Source organism: Artemia franciscana, chromosome 2, assembly GCF_032884065.1.
Source record: "Artemia franciscana chromosome 2, ASM3288406v1, whole genome shotgun sequence".
Lineage (NCBI taxonomy): Eukaryota > Metazoa > Arthropoda > Branchiopoda > Anostraca > Artemiidae > Artemia > Artemia franciscana.
In genome coordinates this window covers 60,751,570-60,776,925 of record NC_088864.1, presented here as the reverse complement: position 1 = coordinate 60,776,925, position 25,356 = coordinate 60,751,570, and the positions used below count along the sequence as shown (strand labels likewise).

At 38.2% G+C, this 25,356-nt stretch overlaps 1 protein-coding gene across 1 annotated transcript; it reads right to left on the bottom strand.

Moving 5' to 3' along the window:
* Nucleotides 1–417: 417 nt before the first annotated feature.
* On the bottom strand, nt 418–17,216 carry LOC136043870 (uncharacterized). Its single transcript, XM_065728837.1, has 3 exons — nt 17,112–17,216; nt 2,954–3,131; nt 418–903 (listed from the first exon to the last, which is right to left on the bottom strand). The coding sequence occupies exons 1-3, from the start codon at nt 17,122–17,124 to the stop codon at nt 453–455; spliced, it is 642 nt and encodes a 213-aa protein (XP_065584909.1). The 5' UTR covers nt 17,125–17,216; the 3' UTR covers nt 418–452.
* Nucleotides 17,217–25,356: the final 8,140 nt, after the last annotated feature.

The following is a 25,356-nucleotide window of genomic DNA, read 5'->3' as shown; positions in this document are numbered from 1 at the left end:
GGATCCTTTAGCATTTGTATATATATTGGTTTTCTCTTTTTTTTTAATTTTTGATTTGATTCTTTTTCTCTTGTAATTGGTCATGTTATAAATTATTTTAGTTTTTATCGCTGAAGACACCCATTTTTATCCAGGTGAAGTATCTATCGTGACTCTTGTCTTTTCTTTCTACTGGCCATTGACCCGTTTTTTTGTTTTTTCTTGAGACTTTTCTCTTTTTGTTTTGTTTAGGCCAGTTCGGCTTTAGATCTTTTACGAGTTAGTTTTAACTGGAGCTGGTCAGTGTCATCGGGAAAACAAATGTGTCTAGAAAAATAAAAGATACAGTAAACTGATTTTCTCGCTGCTTGAACAAGGCTTTTTTCTATTTCAAACAAATGAGATTTTCTAGCGAAAAAAAATATCGTCACACAAATATAGAGCCATAAATCTTTATTAATAAAAATATGAAGTTATATACAACACAGTGTTTCATCAGAGGCCTTTCTCCTTGGATTGGAAGCACCTGCGACAAATCCCGCTTGTGTTCTAAGGGAAATTATCCTCGGTGCTGCTATTAATATATCTGGTTCACCAGGGTTCCTTTCCAATACTACATTCTGCCTTTTCACTCGTGAAGCCACATCTATAGAATCAACTGAAATAGAATCCTTGTCATCATTTTCTGTGATGATAGAAAATTGTTTCTTTCGTCTATTTTCATTTGCAAGTGGACTTCCATCAACAGTGGCAAATTCTTTAGAAAAAACTTCCCGTTTGGTTTGAAATCCCAGTGAAGAAGAAGCGGAGTATTTTACGCGGACAGGCCTGCCATCTTTTTCAGTAAAACCATAATATCCAGACACACTTCCATCGCTTTTTCGCTCTTCTGTTTTGTAGTGATCATCGGTTTTGTAGCCGTACCTGTCAAATAAAATACAAAGTGTCAATGTTTTGCGTCCGCTTCTAAGCTGAAAAAACAACAACTATTGAAATTTGGCAGTTATGCACAATAATGCAGTACAATAATGCAGAGAGAATTTCCCTCGATTTTTCTGGCATAAATTTCATGTCGGGGAGCAGTGGCGGTTCTAGGCCTAGGTAGGGGGCAGATGCTCCCAGTTTTTCTGACATCTGTCATTAAATTTCTTTTATTTCATATCTTTACACTCCTATTAAGGTACTTTGCACCCCGCCCTCAGGTTATAAGGCCTTAGAACGCTACGGAGGGGGAGGGGTTGGACACCCCCAAACTGAATTTATATTATAGTTCTAATGCCATCTGGTTCGGCCTTATACATCTCTCGACTAAGGGTGTTTTTAAATCAGGTCTTTGTTTTCTTTATATTGAGTGTTTTCTTTGTTCAGTATTTGAAACTGTTCGGTTCTTTCTTTTTTTTTCTCCATTTCGTATCCCCAGCTATAACTCAATTCAAGATTTCCTAAGAAATTTCTTTCAAATGTTTCAAATCTATAAAATTTTTAGGACAGTACAACTTTTGGTAAGTGTTGCCATGTTGAAAATCGAAAGAAAATAAGCAATTGAATTTGACAACGCTTCTCGTCCGTAAAAATTGATAAAATTAACAATTTGTTAATTCCAAAAGACAAGTACGCCTTCTAAGAAAAGCTATTTTGAGGTATTTTAAAATGGTAGTCTACCCGCGAACAGAAACTACTACAAATAAATGTAGAGGTATCGCTTCTACAAACCTTTCAAAGGCCATAGCATAATTTGTGCTTCACTAGAAACAAACTGAATTTTAAATATTTTCTCTTTTATAACACAAATAAACCGAAATTGCTATATCTAAGAACTTGTATCATTGTATTTTGAACAGTCATTCTACTTTCATTAGTTTTTCCTGTAATCACAAGGATTATCGGGATTTTCTTCCTTTTTCTGTATTTTGGCATAATACAACAATGTATAAACTCCATATTATTCTCGGTAGAATGCGAATGACAATCCACGTCATTTAAAGGATTGAGAAGGGGTGGCCCAACTCTTCTTTGACTTAACCTTTATTTGTAAAACTTGATTATTTGGTAGTATTATTCTATTGTTTTGTTGTTGATATTATGAATAAAAAACACTACTCGAAATATAAAGCATTGTCGGTTAAATACAAATTACGCTCTGATCTTTAGAAGGTTTAGGGAGACAGTAAACCTATTAAATTCCGTCGAATTTTTAGCTAGTTCTGAATGCAAACGACTTTGGTCCGAGCTAAATGCCATTCGGTACTCAACTGGATTCTGGCGCATTGGCAAATTACGAGCGGAGAACGGGCGTTAGATTAAAAGAGTCATGACAGTGATGGGTAAATGCTGTTACTTCCTAAGAAAACATTAATCCTGGCTGAAATGATGCTCGTTTAAGTGCCATTAGGTTTTGGTCAAGTAGAAGAAGTAAATTGTTTCTCTATTCATACTCCAAATCACGAAATAACGCATATAACCTATTGGTCGAACGCATCAAACTACAAATAACAAATCAGGAAATTATACATATTATACATACGAATGTAGAAAACATGAAATTACACATATGAATTTATGGTATGGGGTAGTAAAGATTTTTGTTTGATGAAGCACAAAAGGTATGAAAGCAATTCGATGAACGCGAAATGAAATGGAGACAAAAGGTATGAAATTAATTCAACATAAAATGAGTGAAACAGAAACTGAAACACAATGAACACAAAAGGAAACACAAAATGTACGAAAGTAACTCTATGAACTCTTTACAAAAGTTAAAAAGTCACGCACATGTATAAGCCTTTTTTGGTGAGCTGAAGTTTCTTTGGTTACTTATTTCTCAGAACACCAGATAAATAAACGATATAGGAATCGCACAAGATTATGAAACAATCTCTGATATTTAAGAGGCCTTAACTTGAAGACTATCCCCAACACTTTTTTTTTTCAAACTAAGTATCAGCAAGTTTTAATGAACGTTATAATATCTTACTTGTAAATCCCTTCTCCAAAATCAAGCCTTACGATATTTTCAACTGCTGAGTACTTGATTTTCGGAGGACTGACCTTCTTGATCTGTTGCCGTTGTATCGGTTTGTCATCGTCTATTGGTAAGGCTACAGCGTGTAGTGCCAGCAATGAAAGTAATGCGACTGATAAGAATGATGTATCTTTTGGAATGATAAAGAAAATAAACAAATTTAATGATAATTGACTATATCTTTTAATGTATCAAAGCCAAAGACCTTATTACTAGCTTGGTAAAATTTCATTCAGAAGTTTGAGATAATCACATTTCTAATGGGTGAAATATATGGCGATCGCTTAGCACGTGAGATTTAAAGCCCCACGGAATTACTCATGGTAAGCGATCTTCTAACTCCCGTCTCTGCAACAGTATACATTGGGGAAAAAACTGAAGAAAAGACGCCTAGAGGCTGCTGAAAATAGCATAATTTGATGTCAATGCGTCACCTGAGAGCAATTTGACTAAAAGTAACAATTTATGGCGAAACTGAGTTACAAAGGCTGAGTTACTATATTGTGATTTGTACTGAAAAATATTTTTTCTTTACCAAGAGGGGATGTTTGGTATATCTATCTGTCTATTTGTCTGTCGGTCCTGGCTTTGCTAGTTCGGGCACTTCCAGATAAGCTAGGACGATGAAAGTTGGCAGGCGTATCACGGAGCTACTAGAAATTAAATTAGAAATAGCTCATTTCCCCAATTCGACTATTTGGGTGAGGGGAGCGAGCGAACAAGGTAGCTGAGAAGAATTTTATTAGAATAATTTTCATCATGTCCCTAACCTAACAACCAGGGGCCCTACAATCCAGTTTCACTGGAGACCTTAACATTCAATTCCAATGGGGGCCCTATCATCCAGTTTCACAAGGCCCCTAGCCTAACCACCGGGACCATCGAATCCTATTTTCACTGGGGGTCTAGGATCCAATTCCATCAGGACCTCAGCATCCAAGTTCATCAGGCCCCTAACCTAACCCCCAGGGGTCCCTAGCATCAAATTTCACTGGATGCCCTAAATCCAATTCTGACGGGGGACCCTAGCATCCAATATCACCGGGTCCCTAACCTATCCATCCCCTAGTGAGCAATTCCATCCAGAAGGTCCTTACGTAATGGGTTTTGTCTACTTTTGACTGTAACGTAATAGGACTTGTTACAGTCTGTTTTTCAAGTGGGGAATCCCCGGTCGTAACTGAGGGGAAGCACACATGTGGGTGCTACATAATGACGATGTACATGTGGGATATTACATAATACTTTAAACGATTTTTCTTCGGGATTTCTTTTTTTTCAAGGTGTTTTATCTTCAGGATTTAATTTTCTTTCAAGGCGTTTTTTTCTTTCAAGGCGATTTTTTTTCTTTCAAGGCATTTTACTCAGGGAACCCTATATAACTAAATATTTTTGTCCGTAGTAGGTTTCGAAAGGGGTCCCCCATCAAAGGAATGAAGCCCAAGACATCTGGACCAAGAAACTCTCTAATGTTTTAGTTTGGGAAATAGATTCTATGAAATAACCTATTGCACGCAAGGAAAATCCCCAATTCACATATACCAGAATGATTACATGAATTGCGTGTTTACATATGATTACAGTGACTGATATGCAGGGTCAAAAATCGATTACTGAAATTTACTTACATTTGAAGTACACCTGCTTGTTGAGTAATGAATTAGAGGATATTATCAAATAATATTGAGGTATTTTTTCACTAATACAGTCTTTTTCACACGTATGACATTTTTTCGGGCATTTTCATGCAAAAATATTCGTTACACTAGAATCGACCATTTATGCTTAGTGAAAAAATACCCATTAGCGTTTCTTCTTATGACTCCTAGCAATTGAGGCCACCATGGCAATATGTGGCTGGCCAGTAAAATACAGAAAAAGTAATTCAAACTCAAAAAATGGAAAAAAACAAAACATGAAATAAAGCTTATAAAGTATAAAATATAAGCAAAAAGAACCATAAAATTAAAGAAAGGTAGGGATCCTACCAACCAATTCCAGAGGGGATGCTTGTTATTAGAGCTGAATATAAAACACATAAGATATTTTGAGGGCTTTTAATGGAAATGCCTCGTTTCTTTGAGCTAAGACTATGCACTCCCGGGTGACAAGCGCACACTTGGATAATATTTTCTCTTCAAATTTCACAATCTCGTTAGAGGTAAATTTAAGCCCTATTAATAGCTATTTCTGAGAGCTTACAATGAAAATACCACGTTTCTTTGAGTCAAGGCTATTCACGCCACCGTGACACTATGTGGCTAGCCCACCCTTCTGGAACAAATTTCAGAGGGGGAGGGTAGTTATTAGAGATGCATTTAAGCAATATTAATAGGTTTTTCTGAGAGGTCCTAACGAAAATCCCTCATTTCATTGACTGGGGTGTTAGATTTCAGACACCCCATCGCCGAAAAACTCATTTAACACCTCCCATCTTAATTTTAAGCTTTAGAGCATGTTAGTACAAGCAGTTCATGCCACCGTGGTAATATGTGACTACCGCATGGCACACCGATGATACATATTATCATTCCTAGGACATTTTTACCTGAAATTTTCATGATAAAATATGATTTAAATCCATTGATTCATGTTTTTCGCAAGCCAGCCATCCGTGATACACAATGTCGATTCACGCCACGGTGTCACACAATGGCCCCTGGCACCCCCTTATTATTCTTAATACATTTTCAAACATTCTCATAATAAAAAAAATCATGCTTTAAATCCATTGTTTCGTGTTTTTCTTAAGGAGACTTCTTCGTGGTGCCTACCCCCAAAAAACATTTCACACCACCATGATAATATGTTTCTGGCCCGTAAAACACAAAAAGAGCAATTCAAACCCAAGAAATGGAAAAAAAGAGAACTTGGAAAAAGCTCATAAAGGATAAAATATAAGCAAAATGAACCATTAATTAAAGAAAGGTAGGGATCCTACCAACAAATTTCAGAGGGGGAGCTTGTTATTATAACTAAATTTAAACCACATTAAGATATAGATGAGGGCTTTTAATGAAAATGCCTCGTTTCTTTGAGCCATACTTATGCACATTCACAGCACCATGGTAATATGTGGCTGACCCGTAAAACACAGAAAAAAGCGATTCAAAGTCAAAAATGAAAAAAAGCATGAAAAAAGCTTATAAAGGATAAAATATAAGCAACAAGAACCATGAGTTAAGGAAAGGTAGGAATCCTACCAACCAATTCCTGAGGGGAGGCTTCTGATTAGAGCTAAATTTAAACCACATTAATATATTTTTGAGGGCTTTTAATGAAAATGCCTCTTTTCTTTGAGTCAAGATTATGCTTATTACCTCCTACTCATTATATATTCATGCCTAAAAATATTATGCTATTACGGGGAGGCATCCTATAGTAGATAAATTAGCTAGGAAAAGTTTTTTCAGCCTGAAAACGCCCACCAAAACAGACCAAACCCAGAAAAAATATCCATTAATCAAAATCCTGTGCGAATGCTGTGTCGTTTACTAGGCTATAATTCCCTCGAGGGGCGCCACTCAAGGGGAAATAGAGCTGACCGTAAGGTCCCAGTCTTGCAGGTACCCCGAAAGGGTGGAGACAGTCCTTTACAGTGGCTTTCTCTGCAACCTCTGTAATTGAATTAATTCGTAAACACATATTAATCAAATTAATCAAATTTGTAAACATATTTAAACATATGTTTACTAATATAAATCATTCTTATTTAGATTTTACAGTTTTCTTTAAATAAGCTAAACTAATCACACTAGAAACGCAAAAATTTATAAACCACACCTTTTTTTAAACCATATGCACTTTACTAGTGAAAGTGAACGCAAAACAGATATTTTTGTGCAAAAAAACCACTAGACAAGATGAGTTTGTTCTAAAGTAAGATTAATAACTGATAAACATATATCATAGGTATTATAGCTATTATGTTAAGAAATTCATATTTTTTGATGTGCTACATTACTAAATTTTAGAGACAGTCATTTGTTCAAAAGCCGTCCAAAGATCACATAACAAGGCCTTTGGGGTTGACACAACCCCCCAGAGTCTGGGGCAAGGGCTGTAAATTATGCCCCGGGCATATAAGGTTCTTATGGGACGGATGGTTGCATAAACTTCGGATTGGATGGGACAATTCGATTAGAAGTCGGAAGATCTAGTGCCGTTTCTAAGAGTGAAAAGTGAAAGGAGGACAAACAGCCTCTTCCCATGATCCTGTCATTCCCCAATACACATCCAGTCAAAATTTTAAGAGAACCATTTTGCTCAGTATTATTGAAAGGTCAAGTAATTATGTCTTTGGGGATGTCAACCTCTTCACATTGTCAACTTATATTATCAATTTAGACACTTAAGGGTAAGTTGTGGGTGATTTTGAACTATCCGGAAGGCACTATAAGTATACTTTCAATACTACCACTACAGTTAATGTAACTAATGGCCTAAAGGTATTAAGATGAAACTCTTAGGGAACGTTGAGGAGTTTCAATTAAAGGAAAAAGCTGTAAGCATACAGATATCCAAAAGGGCATATAAGCAATATCATAGGCAGCACCACTCTATAATAGCAAGAAATATCATTGAAACTTTTAAATTAGCTGATACAAAACTAAAAGTTCTGGTGCCCTTTTTAAGAGTAAAAAGAGATTGGAGGGCAGGCAACCCTTCTCTCAAGCCCATTCATTTTCCAAACGAATCCAGTCAAAACTTTGAGACATTAATTTTGTTCAGCATAGTAGAACGGTCCAGCAACTATGTCTTTAGGGATATTAGGCATGTCAACCACCCACAATTATGCAATTGGCCCATTATGCTTTAAAACTAAATGTATGTATACGTTTATTTCCTGTCATATTGCAAAAAAATTACAAAACTGACGGAGTAATACGAGAAAAAAAACGAAAGAAAAAAAACACACTTCTGAAAACGAAATCAAATTCAGCCTTTATAACAAGAAAAAACTATCGGAAAACACTTAGCAAAACTCTATTACTGTCCAGGCGTGTTGTATAACGCTCATTTCGCTTTTTTACTGCACGCACTGGACTAGCTACTCCGTAACGAGTTGATAGAGTTGCAGTACTGGTCCATAGAGGTAATCTAAGCAGATATTTTACATATTTGTAAAAACACTTCTTTATGTCGCTGACATCTGTCTGCGAGAAAAGAGACCAAAATGGAGCAAGCGCAAACAAGTGGGAACTACGAAAGCATTATATAACGTAGCAAGGATGCGACGGTTAAATTTGAACTTCAGCGCTACCAACAGGCCATATGCATTCCTAGTTTTATTCGTAAAAAAAATCTTTAAGCAAGACCTGTGTCGATCGGATATTTTTTCCAATTGGGGCTCCAAGGTACGTAAGACGTTCTTGGTCTTGTATGACGTGCACACCAAGAGATACAACAACGGGATCTTGGCAATGGCGATCAAAAACTACTATCTTTCTCTTACTATGATTAAAATTGAGACCAATACGATTATATTCATCTGAAAATATACCAAAGTTTTCTTCAATCCCTGCTTGTGTTCTACTTACATTCAATATGTCATCTGCGTAATTTACTTATGAAACGTCTATTCCATTAAAATTACATGTCGTGAGGGCCTTTTGCTGGGGCTCGATTACACTGTTATTGAACAGGGGCAGGGAGGCCAGAGCTCTTTGTCTGATACCTTTTTAAGTGGGTATTGGCAGGGTAAGATCTACAACACCAGGTAAAATAGGGACCTTTACTCTAGAATTAAGCTTTCTATACATGTCACGCATAGCCCTAACTACCGAATAATCTGTACCGCGTATATATGCTATCAGCAGTATCTGTGCATGTATGCCGGAGTCAAACGCACTAGAAACTTCTATCTCAGCAAAAAACCTCATCATTTTCAGCGGCATGAAGTAACAAATTTGCAATGAGATGATGAGCATGCTCACGACCTAAACCTTTCTTAAAACCAAATTGGTTCTCTGGCGTGTAACACTTACTAGAAATTTCATCAACAACCAATAGCTCAAATACTTTGCATAAAACGGGAGAAACAGTAATTGGCCTAAAGGAGGAACAACAGTCAGCTGGCTTTCCTTTTTTCAAAATAGGACTAATTAAACCAGTACTGAATAAATTGGGGACAATACCCGTAACAAAAATGGGTATCGGGACTGGAGAATTCACCTTTTAAAGTATTTGTACCACTGTTCAGTACTGATTTGAACATCGCTGCAAAATTTAGACTTATAATGCCTTAGAACAAGAACCAAATTCCAAATGCTTCGCACAAATCAAATCCGCACCACGGGAAGTCTTTTTTCGTAGTTTCAGGATGCATTTCGGGACCATTGATGGAGTTACGACGAAACCGATGTCATTAGCAGACTCGAGTGAGAGCCCGTCAAGTTCTTTCTCAAACTGAATCTCGAGCAATGTATCGGGAGTGGAGAATTCACCTTTTAGAGTATTTGTACCACTGTTCAGTACTGATTTGAACATCACTGCAAGATTTAGACTTATAATGCCTTAGAACTTTCCAAATAAAATTGGGATCACTTTTAGCCTTGCTAGACATTTCGGCTATTGACTTTGCCTAGTGACGTTTTAACACTTTTCCAAAATAGCGCTTTGTGTAGAGACGGATTTCATTCAACACTCCACCAAGCGGTCTGCCACACTCCCTCTAGATATGGAACCAAAGTTTTGACTTTACACAGGAATTGACGAGATCTGGATTACCTAACCAGCCAGGTTTTCGGGTTCCGACTTGAAACCTCCGGACTTGGACACTTGAATGCTCAGCGACACGTAAGGCATGGACAATTTTAGCATAATAAATATTTAGCAGAATTTGCTGCTCATGCACACTAATAGACGATTTCTGAGAGAGAATCTGAAAAGGCACTTTGATTTTAGTAAGGATACCATCACTTATAGCCTGAAATGTGAGCAAATCGGTTTTTTTTCAATCACTGATTTCGCGCCACTTGCTACAGCTGCTTGACCTGGTGGGCTCGGGAGGCATCAGACTAATGGGAAAGATGTTTCTGATCGGCAGATGGTCAGAGGTCTGGAACGAAGTGATAACAGTAGTTTTTGAGTCCGGTTTTTATTTCGAGATAGCAAAACATAAAATCAACGGATGATGTGCTTCCTGAGGGGTGGATGTATGTAAAGTCTTGGTCTTTTTCTACTGGGACAAGCTGGTGGCACATGCTGCTTAGAATATTCGTTCGACTACTACAGTCGTCAAAGAGATTACACTTGATGTCGCCAGCCAAAATTACTGCAAGATTAAGAGACTCACAATCTGAGGCAAGGGTGCTGAGAGCTCGACACGTTTCATCAAAGAGCACTTCGCAGTAATTAGTAGGTAAGTACACCGAAGCAATCACAAGATTCTGGATTTTAACCGCAATGAAATAGTCACTATCACGAAAGAGCTCAGGCATTAGTTCGTTTCGTACGAGCACAGCAGTGCCACCACTCGGTCTACCCATACCTCTATATTTAGCAGCACGACAGTAAGTGATAGTATTAGCGTCAACATTAAGGAGAGGGAGGCTATCTGAGGTAAGCAGGTACTCTTGCACGCAAATTACGTCATTTGTTTTGCATAGAGTCTGAATAATTGACAGCTTTAGTTGGACCCCACCGTTAATATTCCACGGTGCGACTCGTTGTCCAGGATTCATTTTGGCGGATGCATGAGTTTCTGTGCAACTGGAAAATTGTAACTATAACACGGGTGATCAGTCTGGGAGCAAAGGGCACACAGGACATTTTTCAGGCAGGGAAAATCACGTTTGCTGGAGTGTCCTTCTTGTCCACAGCGTGAACAACGGGCAGTGACCTTACAGGCGCCAGACATATGACCATACGCCTGACAGTTATAGCAGCGGCTTGGGAGGGGCACGAATTCCTCCACATGAACCCGCTCATATTCGACGGCAACAGGAACCAACATGGCGGCAGTGAGATCATCACGGCATGAAAATTGCAGCTTAAAAGTCCCAGTACTGCCAATACATGAGGCTTTGATGCAGTTGGTTACTAAATCACAAAGATGGTCTTCAGTAACGTTTTCAGGGACGAAGCGACCTATTCCATAGAACATAGGAATTTTCAACTGGGGCTTTAGAGATTCATCTTTGGCCTTAATAGAGTTAGCGATTGCGGATGCTGCATTTTTGTCACTGACGACAAGGCGCCATGTCTCTCTACCAGGTTTTAGCTCGGCTATCGATATTTTCGAATCGCCACAAAGATTGTCTATAAAGGCTCTACGCTCCTTGGGATCAACCAACTCTTTTGGCGGGTTTTTCAGGACGACGGCATAGGTTGGCTTTGGAGGTGGCTTCAGAGATGCTTCTGGAGTGGGTATGTTGCTACGTTGCGTCTGGACAAAATTGTCCAGTTTCAAGCACAGTTCATTAACTTTGCGGGTTAGGGTTGCACTCATCTCGCCGGGGATAACGGGAACTTCGTCAGGCTCGTAGATCACAAAACGTGGCAAAAGTATTTGGCACTTGGCACACTTTTCTAGAATTTTCACCATGTCAAGACAGTTTTCTGATCATTTCTGCCTGTCACTAGGACGATTACTGCAGTTCGCGAAACCCCAAAGTTTTTTCTTAGCTTCCACTATCTTTTCACTTTCAAAAAAATCCCAGGCAGTTTTCGCTATACCAACATGAATATTTCCAATCGCCCTCACTCGAAACAGAAAGTTGAGAATAGGGCACCTTACCAGTTGATCGTTATGCATCTTGAATGCAATTAAATATGATATATAAGCGATAATAAGCGAGGGAAGCGTAGTTTCTTGCTACCTGATCCCCGCAGTTTAAGGGAGAAACCACTCCCGGCAGGTACAACGGCCCTTGCGACAAAAAAAACTCCCCTCTTCTGCTCGCTTATTAATAAAATTGAAATATATTCAAGTTCTTAAGTCCTTGTATGAAAATCCACCCCACAATTTAAAAAGTCACTGAATTAATTCAAGCAAAAAATCAAAAGGCAGTTACATAAATAAAAAATTATCAAAACTTTAAAATAAATATCAGTATATCTCAGTTAAACTCATAATCCACGGTCATTTACGTTTTTTTTTCTTTCCTTATTTTATGAAGCAACGTTGTCTCTAAAGAATTGTTACCTATCTTAAGGACTCTCAACATTAGAGGACAAGATGGAAGGTCAATTGGATGTGGATCCATTGGTAGTACAGGACTTTTAGCTCAAAAAAGGGTCGAACCCGGACAAAATTGCAATATAAACGAAAATGGTACCAAAATGATCAGAAAAAAATTCTGTACAACATACTAAAAGTCTCCATAAGTCCGAGTGGTTGGAGTACCCGTAAAACAGGGGAAAAGGGGAAAATGTGGGGGAAATTGGGAATACTGCCGAACATACCCAGGAAATAGTTCAAAGTAAGTTTTCCAGGGTTTCCCCATATGCTGATTACGAAATTGACATTTAAAATTCAGTATAGAAAAAGAGTACTACGGAAAACGGGGGAACAGGGGAAAGAGGGGAGAAAAGAGAAGAATACAGGGTAGGGGTAGAAAGCGGTTTGGAAGATATTTTCTGGGGTATTCCTATCTGGTGATTATGAAATTGAGATATAAAATGATATACAAAAATAGATTAACATAAAACGGGGAAATGGGGGGGGGGAGGGAGGGGAAAAAGGAAAATATACAGGGTAGGGGTAGAAAGCATGTGGAAATGTGTTTTCTAGGGTTTTCTATCTGCTGATTATAAAATTGACATCTAAAACAAAGTTCGAGAACAAATACAGGAGATCTATAGAGGTTCGGCTACCCCATAGGTTCGGAAAAGGCAAAAAAAATTCGAGAAAGAAATACGGAAAAATACTGAAATTACATTATTCCGTATTCCTCGCCGTTATCGACAAGCGCGTGGGTTCGTCAACATAATCCTGTTCTAATTCGACATCCAGTAAGAGAAGCAAGGTAGACTAGTCACCGCGGAGTTCCAGTGCCGACGACAAAACCTATCCTGACGGAATGACATCTAGCGGATCCAATAGTCCCCAGTCTGCGTGGATGCTTACACATGTGACATGGTAGCAGGACAAATCAAGGTACGACGAGATACTAAGGATCTACTGACGTTTCTTGAATTCCTTCTAGAGAACTCTCCTTTCACTAGTTCCACAGAGCTTAGAAGTATAGGTTCCGGGCTGATTGCCCATAAAGGCGTCAATGCAGAGGATGCTAAAGCTGTAGGTGAGCTGATCCTCCAGCGCATGGATGGCCAATCCGTCGAAAGTTTTTCATTCAAGAAGAAAGACAAAGTCGTTACACTGGCATCCGATGGGAACATTAGGATAGATGGCGAGATTTTGCATATCGATCCTGCACTGCTTTTTCAATGTCTTTCGACTGCTGCCCATACATCTGAAAATGACATGGCAGAAACTCTACATTACGAACTGTGCAGTTATCCGCCCGCTTTGTTTGAGAATCCTGGCATAATGCGTCAGCCAGACAAAACTGCACTAGCGAAAGCAATATGGAAAGAAGCGAACACGGACTCGATTCACCACCTGCCAGTGTCAGATCGTGTCACTGTAGTTGACGGAGGTTGGTTGCTTCAGCAAGTACCTTGGAAGATTGGTGATACTTATGATTCAATCTGTGACAGCTATGTTAGTTTCGTTACTCGACGCTGTACCTCCCCTACTGTTGTCTTCGATGGATACAGCGCTGGTCCAACCACGAAAGATGCTACGCACAACCGACGGTGTAAGGGAAGCCAGCATCAAGTGATCGATTTCAGTTTAGGGATGAAGCTCCAGAAAAAGAAGGAAGAGTTTTTGAGCAACTCTCAGAACAAACAGCGAATTATAAGCTACATCGGGGAAAAACACAGAGCCAAAGGATTTGAAGTAGTCCATGCGAAGGACGATGCTGACTATCTAATCGTGAAGACTGCCGTAACGAAAGCAGAAAACTCTGAAACAATAGTTCTTGGCAACGACACTGACCTTCTGATTCTACTCTTGTATCACCTCCCGCCTAATGCAAAAACACTTTACTTCGAATCGTCAACGAACGCAAAAGAAGCGATAACACGGTTCTGGTGCCTCAACGAAGTGCAAAAAAAAAAAAAAATGGGAGAAGTATCCAGGCTGCTTCTGGTAGGGCACGCACTCTTGGGATGTGACACGACCTCACGAGTTTTCGGACTTGGAAAGCAAGCTGTGCTACCTCTTTTGAAGAAGAGCGAAGTGTTCAGAAAAAAATGCAAAGTGTTTCTGGATGAATCATCGTCCAAAGATGAAATTGTGAAAGCGGGTGAATATCTTCTCCTCAGCTTGTATAAAGCACGACCAAACGAAGATCTCACTAAGCTGCGACATCGAATTTTCTTGGAAAAAGTTTCTTCGTCTAATACTACGGGAACCAGTCTAATACTAAGGGGAACCAGCTTACCTCGACCCGGCTGACTGGGGTTGGGTCCTCAGAGACCATAAATACTCACCTGTGATGACCCATTTGTAGCCCGCACCTCAGACTCTTTTGAGTGTCGTGAGATGCAACTGTAAGACAGGCTGCGAGAACTCGCGATGCAGCTGCAAGAAAAATGGATTAGCGTGTACGTTCGCGTGCGGAGAATGTCAGGGTATCAACTGTTTGAACAGGGACAACGAGATTGTCGAAGACGAGGAGCTCGACTAGTGATATCAATGCTGTGTTTTTCAAGTCAACTATACTGCCTTCGAAAGTGCAAATTTTACATATAATAGCCATTTTATATATAACTGCCAAGCGGTTGTTTTCTTTATGTTTAGTAATTCAAATGGTTGTAAGAAATGTCTGTGATTCAAGAAAGTACAAGTTTGATACTTAAGCGAGTTATTTTGTCCATAGGCCTACTTATTAGCCATTAGCAGCTGGCTCAGGAGTCAGGCCTCCCTTCCCCTTTTCCGTTGTTTCCTCCAGTTTTGTTCGGTTTTCATGGTTCCCGTTTTCTTTCCTTCATTTTAGGGGTCAGTTTCGTGATCAGCAGATAGAAAACCCCCAGAAAACACATTTCCACATGCTTTCTACCCCTACCCTGTATATTTCCCTTTTCCCCTCCCCCCCCCATTTTCCCGTTTTATGTTAATCGATTTTTTTGTATAATTTTATTTCTCAATTTCGTAATCACCAGATAGGAATACCCCAGAAAATATCTTTCAAACCGCTTTCTACCCCTACCCTGTATATTTCCCTTTTCCCCTCCCCTCCCCATTTCCCCGTTTTATGTTAATCGATTTTTTTATATCATTTTATTTCTCAATTTCGTAATCACCAGATAGGAATACCCCAAAAAATATCTTTCAAACCGCTTTCTACCCCTACCCTGTATTCTTCTCTTTTCTCCCCTCTTTCCCCTGTTCCCCCGTTTACCGTAGTACCCTTTTTCTATACTGAATTTTAGATGTCAATTTGGTAATCAGCGTATGTGAAAACCCCAGAAAACTCACTTTAAACTATTTTCTGGGCATGTTCGGCATTTTTCCCATTTTCCCCCGCATTTCCCCCTTTTCCCCTGTTTTTCGGGTACTCGCCCCACTCGGATTTATGGGGACTTTTAGTATGTTGTACAGAATTTTTTTCTGATCATTTTGGTACCATTTTCGTTTATATTGCAATTTTGTCCGGGTCAAACCCTAAAAGTCCTGGACTATGGATCAATCAACATGACTTGATCTTTTCTTTTATGACAGCAGAGGATTTCTGTGGTTGAAACTAGTCTAGTTTCATAAGTAGCCTACTAGTTCTATCAATTGCTAAAATCATTTCGCTAATGAGATCTACTAATATACTCCTAAGCCTACTGATAAGAAAAACTAAGCATCGACCAGTAAAGTAAATTTTCCAAAATTAGGGGGGAGGGGTTAGGCAAAATAATTTTTGTTAAATCAATGGGGGACAATTTTTTATTTTAATAAATACGCCTTTTTTCATTGTAAATATCAGGGGCGTAATTTGCTATGGGGAATGGGGACAACTGCCCCTCTAGACCGCAGTTTGCCCCCAGGCCTAAGTTCCCCCCCAGCTGAAATTTAGTTTCTGGAAAAAACCTTGTCAAAATGAAGATAAGCATGCACAATTCAAGCATCCAGAGTAGCAGGTCAGTTTTCTTTAGTATATCTTTGCCCATATGGTACTATATGGCTCATTTTACATTTTTCACTTGATTTGGGAAAATTGGCTCGGTACTTGTGTATTATTCAGAACACACTCAGTAAGTGAAGTTAAGTTCTTTCGTGAAACAAACTACGATAGAGGTACATTTTAATTAAACATTTGTTACTTGTTCATTATTCAATTGATTCAATTCAATTCAGAACACACTCAAGAATTTTGCTATGAATATCCGGTTTCATAGCCATAAAGACAAAACTCAGTTTAGTTTGCTACGCGTAGTGATAGAAGATAGTGTCTGAACATGGATTTTGGAATGAAGATTTGGGATTTGCCAACGACTGAAAAAGAGGCAATTATATTTTTCCAGGCTAAGGGGTTGTTGCCTACAACAAAACAGTGCGTAAATGGACATAAAATGATTTTACAACCCAACCTGACATCGTAAGTTTGTTTCATGAAAGAACCTAACTTCACTTGTTGAGTGTGTTCTGAATAATGCATAAGTACCATTGGCTCCAAGTTTGCTTCCCCCAGAATTTTGACGAAATTACGCTAATGATAAATGCCCCAAAAAAGTAATTTTCCAAATCTAGAGGGCGAAAAACTAGGAGGCACATGCCCCCCCCCCCCAAGTGTCGTTGGTACAACGACCAAGTGCGCTGTTGGGTACAAACCTTTAACAGGATGATTTAGTAATACTTTTTTTCTAAAAGTAAACAATTAAATCCTTATAATTTGTAATTTTGCTACTCACCATGACTACCGACATATCATAGAACTATCAATGATATTTTATATCCATCAACAATTGCTTTAATTTCTTTCAAATAAATAAAGCAACTATCTAAGACCTCCTTGTACAATCAAAAATTATCCTTTTAGAAGCCAGCCAAATAAAAGAATAGTTTACAATTTGTGGAAGTTGATAAAGCCATGAAAAAAAAACTCACTTTCAACTGCCATTTTATAAATTATGCTTGAAACGTTATATGATGACTGTTTTGTTTTACCAATGGGTAGAACATAACCCAAAAAACCGGATCTCTTATGATAATTACCACGCTCAGTTTCAACCCAGATATAGGCTTTTGTACTCTAATGCATAGAAGCAGTTAATAACCTCTGTGACTTGGCTAGTGTTGTATTAATACCGCCCAATTGCACATTAATTGTCTCACAACAAGTCACAACTATGTACGAACAATTTGCATCTCTACTAAAACATTTGAGAGATTAAACAAGGATTCCGTGACAGGGAAAATACGGGTGGCACACCTTGAAACCCCTTCTAAGGTTCTTCAAATAACAGCATATGAAAAAAAGATAATATTTACTTAGTAAAAGGTTTAAAACCAAAAGCGACAACAGGGAGGAGCAATGGCCATGAAAGAGGGCACTCACGGGGGAGGGGAGAGGGGTTATTTTGCTCTCTAGACAACCGAACATATGCGGATATTATGTGAAAAAAGAGGCATTTATCTAGTAAATAAACTGTTTTTTAATCTCAAACCTCCTTTCAGGGTTGTATCCGGGATTTTGTTCGGGGGAAGGGGTAAAACAATCTTCCCGTGGTCTTAGTCTAATGTGCTTGCCTGTATTTTTGTTACTCTTGTACGAGTCAGACAATTATTTTTTTGAGAGGGGGGGGTTGAGTGTAGGGGTTTCAAACTAGGTAAACACACCCCTTAGTACGGCACCGCTCTCCTTATATATATATATATATATATATATATATATATATATATATATATATATATATATATATATATATATATATATATATGTATTTCTTACCATCTGTATATAAGAAAAGTGCACTAAGAGTATGAAAACAAGATCTAAGAGCTCATATGGCACTTGTGACGAGGCAAGAAGAGCTAAGAACCAAGAGCTCAAATGGTATGAGCTCTAACAAAATTCTAAGAATCAATAGATTGATTTAAAAGGAAAATCAGAGGCTTACTGCCGGTCAGGATTTAAAATAAGAGCTCTGAGTCACGATGTCCTTCTAAATGTCAAAATTCATTAAGATCTGATCACCCACTCGTAAGTTATAAATACCTCATTTTTTTCTAATTTTTCCTCTCCCTTTAGCCCCCCAGATGGTCGAATCCGGGAAAACGACTTTATCAAGTCAATTTGTACAGGTCCCTGACACGCCTACCAATTTCATCGTCCTAGCACGTACAGAAGCACCAAACTCGCCAAATTACCGAACACCTACCCCCAACTCCCCTAAAGAGAGCGAATCCAGTACGGTTACGTCAATCACGTATCAAGGACATTTGCTTATTCTATCCACCAAGCTTCATCCCGATTCCTCCACTCCAAGTGTTTCCCAAGATTTCCCCCTCCAACTCCCCCCAATGTCAAAAGATCTTGTCGGGATTTGAAATAAGAGCTCTGAGACATGAATTCCTTCTAAATATCAAATTTAATTAAGATCCGATCACCTATTCGTAAAATAAAAATACCCCAATTTTCATGTTTTCCAAGAATTCCGGTTTCCCCCTCCAACTCCCCCCAATGTCACAGGATCTGGTCGAAATTTAAAATTAGAGCTTTAAAGCACAAGATCCTTCTAAATATCAAATTTCATTAAGATCTGGTCACCCTTTTGTAAGTTATTAAATAAAAAAAAACAAGTTTTTTCAACTGAAAGTAAGGAGTGACATCAAAACTTAAAACGCACAGAAATTACTTTGTATATGAAAGAGGCTGCTTCCTCATCAACGCCCCGCTCTTTACGCTAAAGTTTGACTCTTTCTCTCAATTCTTCTTTCTAAAACAGTAAAAAACTTTAGCGTAAAGAGCGGGGCGTTGATGAGGAAGCAGCCTCTTTCATATACAAAGTGATTTCTGTGCGTTTTAAGTTTTGATGTCACTCCTTACTTTCAGTTGAAAAAACTTGTTTTTTTTTATTTAATTTCTGAACGTTTTTGAATCAATGCATGTTTTGATTTTGGCTCTCCGCAGAGGAATAATCAAAACAAAATTTGCATTTTTTTTTTTTTTGGCTCAATGGCTTTCTCATAATTTTGATCGAATGATTTTGAGAAAAAAAGAGCGGGGGACGAAGCCTAGTTGCCCCCCGATTTTTTGGTTAATTAAAAAGGCAACTAGAACTTTTAATTTTTTACGAATCTTTTTATTGGTAAAAGATTTACGTAACTTATAAATTAGCTTACGTAAAGAACTTTTGTATTCTCATGTTTTTATTACATATATGAGGGGATTCGCCCCATCGTCAGTACCTCGCTCTTTACACTAAAGCTTAAATTTTATCCCAATTCATTAAGAATGACCCCCTGAATCACAAAAGCCGTAGAATAAGTAGTGGAAATTACCGAAAATACTTTAGCGTAAAGAGCGAGGTATTAGAAGGAGGTGAGCCCCTCATATGGGTAATAATTTCTGTTTGTTTTAAGTTTTATTGCTGTTCCTTACTTCCAGCTGAAAAAGCTTTTTCACTTTTATTTTTTAATTGTTTTTTTTTTTTTAATAATGCTAGTAAATCCTGCTCTCCCTTCATGGAAATTTTCTTCTCCCATTACAAATTCTCGAAGGAAAGTTCCCCCAGCATATCCCCCTCTTCTCAACCTCTCCCCCAAACCAAAAAAATCCTCCTGAAAACGCCTGTATACTTCCCAATAACCATTACTATATGTAAGCACAGGTCAAAGTTTGTAACTTGTTGCACCTCCCACGGGGACTGTGGGGGAGTAAGTCGTCCCCAAAGACATAGTTATAAGGTTTTTCGACTACTCTGAATAAAATGGCTATCTCAGAATTTTGATCCGTTGACTTTGGGAAAATAATTAGCGTGGGAGGGGGGCTAGGTGCCCTCCAATTTTTTTGGTCACTTAAAAAGGGCACTAGAACTTTTCATTTCCGTTAGAATGAGCCCTCTTGCAACATTCTAGGACAACTGGGTCGATACGATCACCCCTGGGAAAAAAAAAAAAAAAAACAAAAAAACAAATAAACACGCATCCGTGATCTGCCTTCTGGCAAAAAATGCAAAATTCCACATTTTTGTAGATAGGAGCTCGAAACTTCTACAGTAGGGTTCTCTGATACGCTGAATCTGATGGTGTGATTTTCGTTAAGATTCTATGACTTTTAGGGGGCGTTTCCCCCTATTTTCTAAAATAACGCAAATTTTCTCAGGCTCGTAACTTTTGATGGGTAAGACTAAACTTGATGAAACTTATATATTTAAAACCAGCATTAAAATGCGATTCTTTTGATGTAGCTATTAGTATCAAAATTCCATTTTTTAGAGTTTTGGTTACTATTGAGCCGGGTCGCTCCTTACTACAGTTCGCTACCACGAACTGTTTGACAAATACCTCATTTTTCCAAATTACCCAAATTTATTTTCCAAATTTTAAGATTTGATCACTTCTTCGTAAGTTAAAAATACGTCATTTTTCTAATTTTTCAGAATTAACCCCACCCCCCCCCCCCCCCCGAAAGAGTGGATCCTTTCCAATTATGTAAATCACGCATCTAAGACTTCTGCTTATTTTTCTCACCAAGTTTCATTCCGATCCCTCCAATCTAAGCGTTTTCCATGATTTTATGCCCCCAAACTCCCCCCAATGTCACCAGATCCATTCGGGATTTAGAATAAGAGCTTCGAGACAGGATATCCTTCTAAATGTCAAATTTCATTGAGATCCGATCACCCGTTCGTAAGTTAAAAATACCTCATTTTTTCTAATTTTTCAGAATTACCCCCCCCAACTACCCCAAAGAGAGCGCATCCGTTCCGGTATGTCAATCATATATCCAGGACTTGTGCTTATTTTTCTTACCAAGTTTCATCCCGATCCCTCCACTTTAAGTGTTTTTCAAGATTTTAGGTTTCCCTCTCACAACTACCCCCCCCAATGTCACCAGATCCGGTCGGGATTTAAAATAACAGCTCTGAGACACGATATCGTTCCAAACATCAAATTTCATTAAAATCTGATCAACCGTTCGTAAGTTAAAAATACTTCATTTTTTTATCTTTCCAAATTAACGGGCCCACACTCCCCCAAGATGGTCAAATCGGGAAAACGACTATTTCTAATTTAATCTGGTCCGGTCCCTGATACGCCTGCCAAATTTCTTCGTCCTAGCTTACCTAGAAGTGCCTAAAATAGCAAAACCGGGACCGACAGACCGACAGATAGACAGACCGACAGAATTTGCGATTGCTGTATGTCATTTGGTTAATAAATAAAAAAAACTAGTTTTTTTAACTAAAAGTAAGGAGCGACATTAAAACTTAAAACGCACAGAAATTACTCCGTATATGAAATGGGTTCTCTCCTCCGCAATCCCTCGATTTTTAGAAATAAGGGGTGGGGAAGGAGGCCTAGATGCCCTCCAGTTTTTCGGTTACTTAAAAAGGCAACTAGAACTTTTAATTTTAACGAACGTTTTTATTAGTAAAAAATATACGTAACTTAAGAATTAACTTACGTAATAAACTTTTATATTCTTATATTTTTATTATGTATACGAGGGGGTTTGTACCCTCGTTAATACCTCGCTCTTTACACTAAATCGTAAGTTTTGTCCCAATTCTTTAAGAATGATCCCTGAATCAGAAAGGCCGTAGAATAAATAGTTGAAATTACTAAAAGTACTTTAGCATAACGAGCGAGCTATTTATCTCCTCCTAAATACCTCGCTCTTTATTCTAAAGTATTTTTAGAACCCCTCATATGCGTAATAATCTCTATTCGTTTTAAGTTTCAATGCTACTCCTTACTTTCAATTGAAAAAAACGCTTTCATGTTTATTTTTTCATTGTTTTTTTTTTATAGTAATGCTAGAAAATCCTGCGCCCTTTTCATTGAATTTTTCTTCCCCCATGATATATTCCTCCAAGGAAAGATCCTCCCACGAAGCCGCCTCCCCTCAACCCCACCCCCAAACCAAAAAAATCCTTCTGAAAACGTCTGTACAGTTCCCAATAATCATTACTGTATGTAAACACTGGTCAAAGTTTATAACTTGCAGCCCCTCCCCCAGGGATTGTGGGGGAGTAAGTCATTCCTAAAGACATAGTTATTAAGGTTTTCGACTCTGCGGAACAAAATGGCTATCTCAAAATTTTGATCCGTTGACTTTGGGAAAAAAAATGAGCGTGGGAGGGGGGCTAGGTGCCCTCCAATTTTTTGGTCACTTCAAAAGGGCACTAGAACTTTTCATCTCCGTTAGAATGAGCCCTCTTGCGACATCCTAGGACCACTTGGTCAATACGATGACCCCTGGGGAAAAAACAAACTAACAAATAAACACGCACCCGTGATTTGTCTTCTGGCAAAAAATACGAAATCCCGTATTTTGTAGATAGCAGCTTGAAATTTTTGCTTTAGGGTTCTCTGATACGCCGAATACGATGGTGTGATTTTCGTTAAGATTTTATGACATTTAATGGGTGTTTCCGCTTATTTTCCAAAACAAGGCAAATTTTCTCAGGCTTGTAACTTTTGATGATAAAAACTAAGTTTAATGAAACTTATATATTTAGAATCAGCGTGAAAATCCGATTCTTTTTATAGTTTTGTTTTTTAGAGTTTCGTTTACTATTGAGCCGGGTCGCTCCTTACTACAGTTCGTTACCACGAACTGTTTGATACCAAGTGCCATAAAAACGAGAAGGAAAAACGGAAAAGACACTGACAAAACAAGGCTTACGTATAAATATTGACAATTTAAGTTTGAAGGACTCATTCAGCAAGGGTCAAATTATTTAAGATTTTACATCTTACGACACTAAGCACTTGACAGAAGACAAATAAGTGGAAAATCGATAATTCTATTGCCGCGGACTGCTTATCTACGTGGTCAAATAGGGATACTGAGAAAATACAAAAATTTCTATTGGATTAATTCTTGGAAAAAGCGACTTGCAGAGGGGGTTGGCTGCCCTCTGGTCACTTTGAATCTTACAAGGGCACTAGAAATTCTGATTACCAATCTAAGGAGTCCCCTCCGAAGCATATACGATCACCCTTTCTGAAAAACCTTATATGACTCAAGGTGAAACTTGCAACCCTTTCTCTGAGAGCTGTAGGGGCAAAGGTGTCTTCCTTAAGGATATAATTTCGAGATATACGATCAACTTACTGATTATAAATACGATGAAAAAAATCCCCAGCTTTTGATAGGATGTCTTTGGGGAAATGGGAGGAGGACTGGGTGCTATCAAATCACTTTTGACTCTTAAAACGGGCACTATAACTTTCAATTTAAAATCAAGTGGGTCCCATTTGAAGTTTACACGATCACCCAATTCGCAAAAACCTTATATGCCCAACGGATATGACATGCAACCCTATCCCCAGGGCACTTGAAACATTAGCCAACCGTAGATGCATTGTTATATATTCTTTGGACTATTTTAAACAAAACTCCTGTCACAAAAAGTCAGTAAGATTCGTTTGTTGAAAAGAGGATTAGTTAAGGGAGGGGAAGAGCTACCCTCCATTGTTTGAGAATCTTAAAAAGAAACTAGAACTTCCAATTTTCAGCCAAATGAGCCTCCTCTAAGGTTTATACAACCGTTCCTACCATAAGAACCTTAAATGCCCCGGGGCATAACTTTTAACCCGTTCCCCAGGCTCTAAAGGTTTGTTTCAACCCTAAAAGCCTTGTTACATTATATTTGGACTTTTTTAAACAAATAGCTATCTCAAAATTACTACCAGATGCATTTCGGGAAAATACGGCGTGTGTGTTGGGGGGAGGGAGTAGCTGCCCTGCAGTATTTTAGCCATAATGCTTCTAATGACGTCCATATCCTTTGGAATCCCGGTCCTGACACTTATTTAAAAGTTTCTTCAATATGCAGGCACTTGTTACGTATAGAGAGCATTTTCTTCAAGATATAATGTTTGTGACGTAGTAGGACTTGTTTATTACGTAATAGGGAGTGTTTTTCCTTTCATTCTCACGTAATCGCTTAAAAACCTAAGGGTTTAGGCAAAATGTCTAGGCCCGCCAATTAAGATGTCGATATTATCATGCAAACGTTGGCGTTACATAATAGTTGTTTCTTTTGTTGTTATGTTGAATGCTTCAAAAACTAAGGATATTGGAAAACAACCAGGATCCCCCAAGTAGGGACATAGTCCAAATTAATCTTACTCCAATATTTACATAGCTTTTTCTGATTTACATGCAAGCCTTTTATTTTCATTGTTGCTAACATAGACGAACGATTTTTCAACAAGAACAAAGAAGTTCTGCTATACGGTCCTGTATAGATTTTCAACAATATCTTACAAGACTTGGTTTACTCGCATAGCAGGACCGAGTAATTCAATTTTGACCTCGGAGAGTATAAAATCCAGTTTTCAGACGGGAAAACTCATCAGTCTTATATTCAAAATGAACAGTGATTATACCAAGAAATTTAAAATGGATTTGACCTCTGCTTATAAACAGGCTAGCCTCTATGTATGTTAATGGAGTGATCCCCTCCCCCAATAAAAAATAGGGTGAGATTATACTCAAATATTAGCCAGTGTGATTATCTATGTGAAAATAGCAAGTAAAACCCCATCCTCCTATTGCATGGTTCTCTTGGTTATAAATTAATTTTATTTCCTCGCAACAAAATATGTTTTACTGTAAAAATCTTATCTCCCTATTAAAGTCCATTGAAAGATTGGAACATGCTCCAACGGAAGGGGTTAAACACAACTTAATTTATTTCCGTCAGATATTGAGGGTAAGCATTTAATGATATAGGGTTAGTTTCCAGCAAACGGCTGGCGTCACATTAGGGACTCATTCTTGACAACCGGTAAATTTGAATGCTCTCACATTATGAGCGTTTTCGCAATAAAGAAATACTTTTTCTCTACAAATTGATATGAGTCATTTTTCTTCATTAAATTTATGATTTGTGAGAAGGGTGATATGTTTTTATATTCTAAGAATGGCTAGCTCTAATTTAACCAGTCAGTATATCAGAAGACTGTCGGAGAAGGAGGCCATAAGCCGAGTGTTAGTTAATGGGTGGAAAAGGATAACTTTTTAACACCTACTTTGTGTAGTAAATTGTCTGCTAGACAAATTGAATCTGTGCATGAAAGTTGGAGGGTTGATTTTTCCAGCCAGTTTAATGAAATAATAAATAGAAATTTAGATATTAATGCTACAGAGATCTTCACAAATGAACTATCA

What these genes read in the sequence shown, in the direction of transcription:
- LOC136043870 (XM_065728837.1), bottom strand. An exon ending in TTTGGAGAAGGGATTTACAA is followed by an intron (nt 904 to 2,953) that starts GTAAGATATTAT and finishes TTTATTTGACAG; the next exon opens with GTACGGCTACAAAACCGATG.